Below are 10416 nucleotides of genomic sequence, written 5' to 3' on the forward strand. Positions count from 1 at the left end.
TAATGTGTATCACTGTTGTACAACAGATTGTACAGCTGGTATATTGAAAAATATTGCTCATAAGTCTCACTGAAGCAGTTATGCAATTTGCTACTCCCACCAATTCTTTTTTTTTTCCTAAGTGCTGAGTATAATGCAAGATTAAATGCATTTTGATAATCAGTTTTAGAAACTGCTGTTCCTGTTTAGTAGACGTAATAGGAATATAGAATTAATAGAACAAATATTAGATCCTCTAAATTGTGAAGGAAAGTTTGAATTTGAGTTAATTTCCAGTAACTTGATTCCTGATTTGATAACAAGGTATTGCTCTGTGACAGCAGAAATAGGGTGCTTTTCCTGAGATTTCAAAGCCGTTTAGGTAAAACTTAATCCGTGGCTATTGACTGACCTGTGGCCAGAAAAGGATTTGTAGTCAAGCACCCCTTCTTCTGTCTGTTACTCTCTATTACTCCTTTTCCACTGGCAAAGGAAATCTTTTTAGCCTGCTGCTTCCATCTATTTGAGATCATTGAGGAACTGTTGCCACTTCAAGAGGAGGTACAGAGCAGAATCTAAAAGCCTATCTGTATTTATATAAAGTATGTTAAAATGCACATGTATTTGTCTAGTCATACTAGTATTATCAAGTTGTAATTTCTCCTATAACTTTCATTTTTAAGATCTTTCAATTATTTTTTTTAAGTATGGGTTAATGAAATATTTTTTAAGACAACATGAGAAGAGTTACAACAAAGTTAATTTTCAGGCCATTCTGGAACCATTAAAACTTCTATAAAATACAGAGTCTGTACAAAGACATTTGGCATGTAGATCTAGGAGAGATTTTTTTTTCAGGGTATCGATCTTAGGGCATTTGCTGGGTGAAAATGTTATTCATTACCTTAGCGATATTTTTTTCTGATCTTTGTTACTACTAAGAAAAAATATTCTATCAAGTGGAAATGGTGGGTGATCTGTACCACTAGCCTTTGAAAGGGGAGTGAAATCTCCCCTTTTATGTCCAGAGAAATACATGCAAGTATTTTGTTTGTACAGTTGCCTAGTAGGATATTCAAGCATGAGGTTTTGCAACCATAAGTGCTACTTTCTTGGCATTTTTCTGAATCTGTCAATTTCACCCTCGGCAAAACTATGTCTGTATAGTGTATATCTCCCATTTTCCAAAGTTGACGATGTCTAAGTTTTGAAATAAGCTGTTGGATGGTTCTCCATTGTAAGAGTTTTATCCCCAGCTCAGTACAAAGACTACAGAGCTGTGCACATCTTTTCCGGTTGTATCTCTACATCCTTGTTCTATGAGCAGATTTTTAAACAAAATGCTTCATTGCACATCTCTTGTCTTTTTACAGGTGATGTATCACCCATCAGCATGTCTCCCATCAGTCAGTCACAGTTTATTCCACTTGGGGAAATCCTTTGCCTGGCCATCTCAGCAATGAACTCTGCCCGAAAACAAGTCACACAAGAAGCACTAATGGAGCACCTAACGACCTGCTTCCCAGGTAACTGTACATCAGTACATCATCGGTCAGATGGACGCATGTTTGTAAAAGGACAGTTAAAGAATCCCCAATCCCTACCTGAAAGGTTGCTTATCTTTTTGGCTTCCTTAAAAGAGGGAGGTTTAGTGTTTGGCAGACTGTTTTTCTTCCCTCTTCTGTGTGGGAATATTGGTTAATCTTGAGATGCAATCCAAAAGTAAAAGGAGGCTTTAGGGTTCTAATCTTACAGCCTTCTTAAAAATAGAAAGAATTGAGTTCTCTTTGACAGGGCCATTCATGTGAGATGCATTTTGCAGGGTTAATTCCTGCCTTTATGTAAATATGAAAAATTACTTGAGGTACTAAACAGCAAATTGTATTAGCTTGTTTCTTTCTTTCAGACTGGTATCAGAATAAGCTTGTTTGTGATTTTTCTCACAAAATAACCCTCTTTATCATCATAGTCAGAAGAGTTTAGGACTTCTTTAGTAGTTACAAAGAACAAAGCATGTGTCATAGCCAGAGTCGACTTATTCCACCTTGTGGCTTTCAAGCCAGTTGTAAGCTAACTTGTAAGAGCCCTGTTGACGTCATTCAACAAATTCGAGTGTCATTGTCCAGTCTTTGTAGAGATAACCTCATGGAGGTCTCTGTGTAGAGCATTCCATCTTAAAGAGCAGATTCCCCACCTACTGCATGTCTTCTCCACCTAGGACAGGCTCTCAAAACTGGTGTGGCCTGATGCAACTAAGAGAGTCCAATGGCAATGATGTGCCTGCTTCAGGGAGAGGTTATATTCAAACTAACAGGTTGTCAGCCTGGTTTCCAGGGGTTTTCAGAGCCTTCTTGGACTTGAGAACTCTCTCCATGACTAAAAGTTTTGGATAGCCACAGATACACTTGCTGTGCTCATAAATGCTTGTGTACTGTTCCGAAGCTAATCTTGTCGGCATTTGATAATATTGATTAAGTGGTAAGATGGAAATGTCTTGGATTAAAGATACTGTAACATCAAAAAAAGGAAACCTATATTAAGAATGTACTCTTGAATATGCTGTTTCCCTGCTGGCAGCCTGCATCTGGAGTTGGTGAATCATGCAATATGCATCTTGTGCAGACATCTAAAAGTGTAGTGTAAAAGCATTGGGCAGAGGTTTACTGCTCAAAAGAGCACAACTTTCTTGCTTGTGCTTTTTATGATCCTGAGCAAGATGCTTAACTGTAACTAGTTGAAAAACTTCTCTATTGTACCTCTCTTACAGCTGTAAAAAGCAGCTAATTAAAAATGCTTCAGCAGAAAAACTACTGATGCATCTGCCTCATCTGGGCAGCCTAACCATAGCCATGTTTTGATGTCTTGAATATTTTTGCTTACATTTCAGAGCAAAAGTTACTTAAAGCCTTGAAGGTTACATTGCTTTTGCTATAACTAGTACTAAGTTCTGAGATTTTAAAATGTAATTGGGATTGAGAGCTGTGTTTGGAATAAACAGTTCTGTCTGACATTTAATAGTTGCACTTTGGAAAAAATTACTGCAAGTATATTTTGTAAATACTGGCTTTCTGTCCCAATTTGTGGTTTTGTTTATCAGGGTGTTTTTTTTCAGTATGCTTTGCTGATTTTGAAAACAGTGGTAAAAGTTGTAAGGGATAGAATGCAAAGAAGGCAAAGGTCACAATTATAGTTCTGGTTTAATTAATTTTGATGATTTTTTTTTTTTCCCCCCCAAGTCATGTTTTCTATATAGCTATCTACTGGAAGAGTTCCATAGGTTGCAAGTATTTTTCCAATGATTCTATCACTATTTTTATATAAACACTATTGCATGGTGGAATTTGTAATTTATTGGTGGCATCCCTTGGGTTTCCTGAGAGCATGATTATCAGTTGACTTGGTGTGTTGTGCTATTCTTGCTAGAGAGAACCATACATCAAAAATAATTCAACAGGCTGGTTTATTTTGTAGACTCTGCTCAGAAGAAGCCTGAGGCAAGTTAGCACACAGTCTCTTGCTGCCTCTTTTTTTTTTTTTTCCACTCGCCATGAACATGTGCATTTCTCAAGTCTGAGATTAAAAAAAAGGAAAGCTTTGTTTTTCCTACCTTCACAAAACATAAAGAAAATTTGGGGGGGGAATGGAATGTGTGAATGCCACCTTTTGTTGTCCAGTTTTTTTCCCCTCTCTAGAGAAGTGCCTTTCTATCCCAGCAATGACATGTTTAACATAGCAAACATACATGTTCTCTCAGTGTATGAGGATTATCCAAAAATTTTATCCTTCCCCATAAACAGAACCTCTTCTTGTGCTGAGTGATACTTCTCACTTGTCTGCCCAAACTGTCTCATAAATCAGCTGTGCCATTTTGAGCCCTTGTATTCACTGTGGCTGTTTTAAAATATCTGATGTCCTCCTCTATTCTGATAGTTTATTTTTCCTAATTAGGTGGTGATGCTCTGAGAGAGGAGAGCATTACCAGTGTAGATGTGTATGTCATTGTCACATAACCTCTCCGTATCTCTCACCCTGTAGCTGCACTTGTCTGCCTGTGTTGTTTGTGTTTTAATGAACAGATGCTTCACTGTGTTCCATGGCATGTATAAATTTCCTAAGACCCCAGATGCTATTCTCAAACTGCCTAAGAATAATAAACCTCTTTCCTCAGTGCAGGATCTTACACTTGCAGTCTAGCCCTCTAGTTTGCTGAGCCATTGTGCAGGCATAAATCTGGGCCATGGCTCTATCTGAAATAAGGTATGCTAATTATTTATAACATCACATAGCAACCACTCCACATCCTTAACTAGTATTTCACGAGCCAATCAGAGTATTTCTTTTATCCCTTGTTAAGCCTTAGCATCAGCTCAGGAGAAAATCATTTTAGCAGATTTAACACCATTTAAATACTACTTTGGATGTATTTTTCATGAATTTATTTTATTGAAAAAGTTTGTGATGATAATGTACATCTTATTTGTGGCTTTTGTTATTTGTCAGGTTTTTAAAAAAGCAGGAGGGCTCCTGATGCATGTGCTCCCATTATTCTAACTTCAAATTAAACAATGAGATGTTTGTACAGCCCTACTTTATAATTTATTGACTATGGTTTAAATCCCAAACATTAAATGTAAATCTTTGAAATCTAGTATGAGGAGCTAAAAATGTAACCTCTGTTCCTGTGTCTGGCAGCCAGACCCTCTTATCTATGTGAACCTGGCTGAAGAAAACATCGATGGCCTTAGTCTATACTGCCTTTAGTAAGGATTTTTTCTTTTTCTTTTTTTTTCTTTTTTTTCTTTTTTTTCTTTTTTTTCTTTTTTTTCTTTTTTTTCTTTTTTTTCTTTTTTTTCTTTTTTTTCTTTTTTTTCTTTTTTTCTTTTTTTCTTTTTTTCTTTTTTTCTTTTTGGTCCATGTACTTACCAAATCATTTCAAGGTGTTCAGAATTTCAGTGGAGAAAATTTTTGTGTATTAGACTACGTTGCTTTTGAAGTGAACAGTTTTCTGAAAGCTGGCAAATTCCTCTGTCATTCACCTTCATAACTGTTCACTCTTTAAATATGTGAAATGTATATGTAGCACTTAAAATCAGCGTCTTACATTAACTGAGTTCACTCTAGGTCAGTGTTCTTTGTGAGCAGCAAACAAGACATAATCTTCTGTCTGGAAGCTCAGTGGATGGCATAGTAGACTCTCTTGAGATGCAGAAAATGTACATGTCTGATGATTCAGTGTCCAGACAGTTTCTGCTTTTGAATTATTAAACCACTACATAATCTTAAATAATACCACTGCTGTCATGCAATATTTTATAGGCTAGAGTCTAAACTACTGGACTTTTTCCTCTTGTTCCTATTTAATGGAGGAGGGGAGGCCATAAGGAGACTTGGGGATGCAGTGGAGTAGGTTACATGTAGACACAATGTGGGCAGGTTGATGTAAAGAGAAAAGTCTTCAGCAAGCCAGGAAATCTGTATTTAAAATAGCAACAATGGGACCCAGAGTAGTGTCATTGCTCCGGTCCATCATGCAGGAAAGCCTAACTGGAGTCTGGGTCTGTTTCTGCTTTTGTAAGTACCTAAATGAGATCCGAACAAAACCCGTAGCTAGCATTAGCTGGCAATGTGAGCTCCAGAGATCCGCATCTGCCATCGTCACTGCTGGCTTAGTGAACCACAGGGATGTACTGTATGCTGGCAGTCATAAAAGTGATAGTCTCCAACTACAGAGAGAAGGTGGCTGACACAATTAACTTTACAGCATCACTGGCTGCCCAGGCGTGCAATTTTTTTTTTCTTTGGTGTTTATCTGCACATTCTCTATTCACAGGACTTAGTCAATTAATGTAACTACTGTGCATCCAATGTTTAGAGACTCATTTACCCAACACGTTGTGGTTGTTACTGTTTACTGGGTGAAAAATACATTATTATTGTTGTTTTTACCATGTATTTTTGCCTAAGTTAGTGTAAAATATCAGAATTCCCTAAATTTTCCGTAAACTCCCAGGAAAATGTTTTACTCTCTTATTTTTGCTCTGGTGTTTTTGAAACAGTATGTTAAAAAAAAACCCCTTAAGTAAAATAAGGATGAAGAAATAAGTTCTCACAAACAAAGGTAGGTATGTGTTGAGGTATTTACGTGTAAGCTCCTGGAAAATGCAATGGATCAGGCAGGTTGTTCATGTAGAAGCAGGAAAAGGGATTGGCTGCTGCACAGCAGGTGCATCCCAGTTGGACCGGGATTGGACTCTGTTGTGCATTTTCAGCACAGGATGGAGAAGCATGTGAGCTTGAGTTTGGGGTCACCCACTTGTGGTGATGCAAGGCATAATGTAAAAAGGGTGGTGTTACCCAAGCAGATGTAGCAGCTCCGCCACAGGGAAGAAGAAGTTAGGTGATGACTGCTGGTTGTTATGGGAATTGAAATCACTCCTCATGTTCCTGTGCTTTACTGAAAGCTCATGCAGAGGGCAGCCTGCTTTCCAATTGCCACTGCCTTGCAATCCAGCTTAGCATATTGTTGACTTCAGCCCAGAGAGATTCAGGACTCTGGGCTGGGGATGGGTAGTCCTTTTTCCCCTGGCTCCCTGGATTTCAGCTTTTCCCATCTGCTGCTGTATCTGGCATGTTTACTCATCCAGCAATTCTGGGGGGTCTTTGTTACTCTCTCTAGGATTATCACATTAATGTGGGCACCTACATGAAAAAGGGAGAAAATACATGTTCCTGATTCTCCATTTCATTTGCATGTTCTTTCCAATTTTCAGTCTTATTTATTCTCTCAAATTATATCCTTTCTTTACCTCTTTTCCTGTGTCTGGATCAGCCCTAGTCTTTCAGCTCTGTGGACTGTGCATGAAATACATTTACTGCCCCCATGTACTTCTCCTTGGCGCCTTTTCCATTATAACTGCTTTCACTCATGTGTCCGTGTTATTCCTAACACTTTGCTGTTTCCATTGTAAGTTTTTTAGCTACAGATACTACAGGATGTGAGCAGTATGGTCATGTCTCTAAATTCAAGCAATGTTCAAAGCCAGACGTAAGAATACTTACTATGTTGCCCGCAACCCAGTAGCGAGGAAGAGGGTGAGTTAGGGAGTTAGTACAACTTCTCTATTTCTTGTCACTAATGTTTTGATGGGGTGTTGGTCATAGTGCCAGAGCCCTTGCTGTCATCTTCATGTCTGCTAACACAAGGAGATCAGTGAGCTTACAGGCTCCAGCCTTCGACATGTGGAAGAGTTGGTGACCAGACACTGTATGCTACTGAAGATACTGTGTTTGTGGCAGGTACACCTGGTTGAGATTTTTCCATTAAGTACTTTTTTAAAAAGCATATACTTTGTTGAAATGTTTTTGCATGCATGATTCCATGGAATTTCTGTTCTTGAAGATAGTCAGAGTTTGACTTGACAAGACCCTGACCAACCTGATCTAAGCTAGCCTGGCTATGAGTGGGGGTTTTGACCAGATGACTTCGTGAGGTCCTTCCATCCTAAGTTACTCTCTGATTCTACATTTTTTCCTGAGTTAGTTTTGTTGAAAGGAAAACTAAGGCCCACAGTAAATAATACTAACTTTTTTAGTTTAAAATAGACCATCCAAACATTTGGAAAAACAAAAGTCTTTAGTTCTAAAAATGTAAACCAGGTTAGTACCCAGCATTAAGTTAAAATGAAAATGCATTTCAGTTCAACAAAATGTATTGATTGAAGATAGCTTTTTCCACTGAAAATTTTGAAGGATTTTAATTTCTTATTCAGCATGAACAGATTTTTTAAAACTAAATCTCTTGTTTCCTGAGCTCTAGATGGAACTTATTCCTATGGACAGTATGCTAACTTGGTGTTTTATCTAATAATGTATGGAAGACTTGGTCCTGCACCACTGAACCCAGCAGGAGCACTGGTAGTGGGAAGGATCAGGCTCACAATACCAAGTCTACCATGTGGCTAATGTGGAATTGATGCAGGGTTGTCATACTTGTCCCTCTCACAGTATGTGGTATATGCACTTAGGTAGTGTCCCTCTCATCTCGCCTGAAAGGCAGGGAGCTCTGAGAAGCAAATTTTTTTAGGAGCTAAATCTGTAACTTCCAGCATAGTGGAAAAGTCAGTTTGGGTAAGATGAACTGCATCATTTCAAGGCGTGTCTTTTGTGGAGCAGCTGATGTAGTTGAAATATGTTTTAATGGGAGAGCAAGTCGGTTCAATCAAGTTTGTGATAAAGGGGCAGTTTGGAGGAATGCTTTTTTTTCTGTATAGTACTCCTCTGTGAAAAAACAACTTAGGCATCCAAAGTAACAATAACCAATGTTTTATACATGACTGGGCATTATAATAAATAGTTCTGGTGAATTGGTATATAAATATTTAATTGGAAGAAGAATAAAAGTGCAGTGTTTCCTCTGACACCTTTTGATTTCCAGTGATTCCATCTTGTAGCTTGAGGTCACCTGTGCAATGGAAGTGACTAAAAGTTCTCTCCTCCTCTTTTTTTTTTTTTTTTTTTTTTTTTTAACACTCCATTAATGGCCTTCTTTCTATTTAATTAATAATTAATATGTCTGAAGTGTAGGAGATAAGTGGAAAAACAAGCAGAAGCGAGAATGCCTAACAAAGTGCTTTACTGGAGTTGTTTGTTCAGCATATTCCAGCTTGCACACTGAAAAAAACAGCTTTTTGTTGAGAAGGGGGGAGCCAGAGAGTCCTGCATGGTTTTATGCACTCCCTGATATGTGTTTACTGTCATTTCTAGGAGTTCCAACACCCAGTCCAGAAATCCTTCGACATACCTTGAATATGCTTGTACGGGAGAGGAAAATATACCCAACTCCGGATGGTTATTTCATTGTAACCCCGCAGACTTACTTTATAACACCATCTCTCATAAGAACTAACAGTAAATGGTATCATTTGGATGAGAGGATACCTGACAGGTCTCAATGTACCTCTCCACAACAAGGAACTATAACTCCCTCCACCTCGGGATGTGTCAGGGACCGAACACTACCCAAAAACCACTGCGACTCCTGCCATTGTTGCAGAGAAGACATGCACAGCATGCATGCATCTACCCTACAGAGGAAATCAGCAAAAGACTGTAAAGACTCATACTGTCCTCCTTCATTATGTCAAGTCCCACCTACTGAGAAAAGCAAAAGTACTGTCAATTTTTCTTACAAAGCAGAGACGCTCACAAAGCCTAAGGATGTAGAAAAGCAGTCTAAGAAATTTGGACTCAAATTATTCCGATTAAGTTTTAAGAAGGACAAGACAAAACAGTTGGCAAATTTCTCTGCCCAGTTTCCTCCAGAGGAGTGGCCGCTAAGGGACGAGGACACCCCTACCACTATACCTAGAGAGGTAGAAATGGAGATTATCAGGCGCATTAACCCAGACTTGACTGTGGAAAATGTCATGAGGCACACTGCACTAATGAAGAAACTTGAAGAAGAAAAAGCGCAACGAAGCAAAGCAGGATCTTCAGCTCACCACAGTGGACGAAGTAAAAAGAGCAGGAATCACAGAAAGTCTCATGGGAAATCGAGGTCACACAGCAAGACTCGGGTGTCCAAAGGAGACCCATCAGATGGCTCTCATTTGGATATACCTGCTGAAAGGGAGTATGAGTTCTATGATCCCTTGACTCGATCCCCACGGGAAGGCTGTTTTATAATAGAACACAAGGGAGATAATTTTATAATGCACAGCAACCCTAACATGATTGAATCTCATTTTCCCATGACACCAGAGTGGGACGTGTCTGGTGAGCTGGCTAAAAGAAGAACAGAAATGCCTTTCCCTGAACCTTCCAGGGGAAGCTCCCACTCCAAGGTCCATCGGAGCCACAGCCATACACAGGATAGAAGATCAAGGAACGAGCGCTCCAGTAAGGCTAAAGAAAGGTCTAGATCCATGGATAACTCCAAGGGACCTCTGGGCTCAGCTACTTTAGGCACACCTGAAGATATAGGTGAAGGCTGTAGCCCAGATGACCAAACAACTAGCCAAACTTACATTGACGATAGTACCTTAAGGCCATCTCAGTCGCTCAGTCATCAAAGGGCTCTGATTTCATCTGCAAGCTACAAAGAGACTTGCATCCCTGAAATAGCTAGTGGCAGTGTAGAAACCCCCAGTTCTTGTAGTCTGTTGGAACAAAGCAAGCCTACAGAGAATTTGCCATCGTATAGTGAGCTCAACTCCTGCACAACAAAATCTGCAGTTGATGACTATTTTCAGTGCAACACATCCAGTGAGACTGTGCTTACTGCTCCATCACCACTGGGAAAGAATAAAGAGGACCATGACACGCTGACAGGGACAGATGGGCTCAAAAAACTGACTCCTACAGAAAGACAGTCTCAACATATTGCTAGGGAGCCTGGGGTGCACAAAGAGGAGTCCCCAAAGGGCCCAAGCAGTGGTT

At 39.3% G+C, this 10416-nt stretch overlaps 1 protein-coding gene across 1 annotated transcript in view; it reads left to right on the top strand.

Annotated features, from left to right (window-relative positions):
* The window catches only part of STOX2 (storkhead box 2), a 68775-nt gene that overhangs the window by 53105 nt on the left and 5254 nt on the right, over window positions 1-10416 (top strand). Inside the window, 3 exon segments of the mRNA XM_035897819.1 lie at window positions 1353-1505; window positions 8743-10414; window position 10416. The exon segment at window position 10416 is cut by the window's right edge and continues 554 nt beyond it. Of these exon segments, the coding sequence (XP_035753712.1) occupies window positions 1353-1505; window positions 8743-10414; window position 10416 (1826 nt within the window).

Source organism: Egretta garzetta, unplaced genomic scaffold, assembly GCF_000687185.1.
Source record: "Egretta garzetta isolate BGI_Z169 unplaced genomic scaffold, ASM68718v1 scaffold46, whole genome shotgun sequence".
Lineage (NCBI taxonomy): Eukaryota > Metazoa > Chordata > Aves > Pelecaniformes > Ardeidae > Egretta > Egretta garzetta.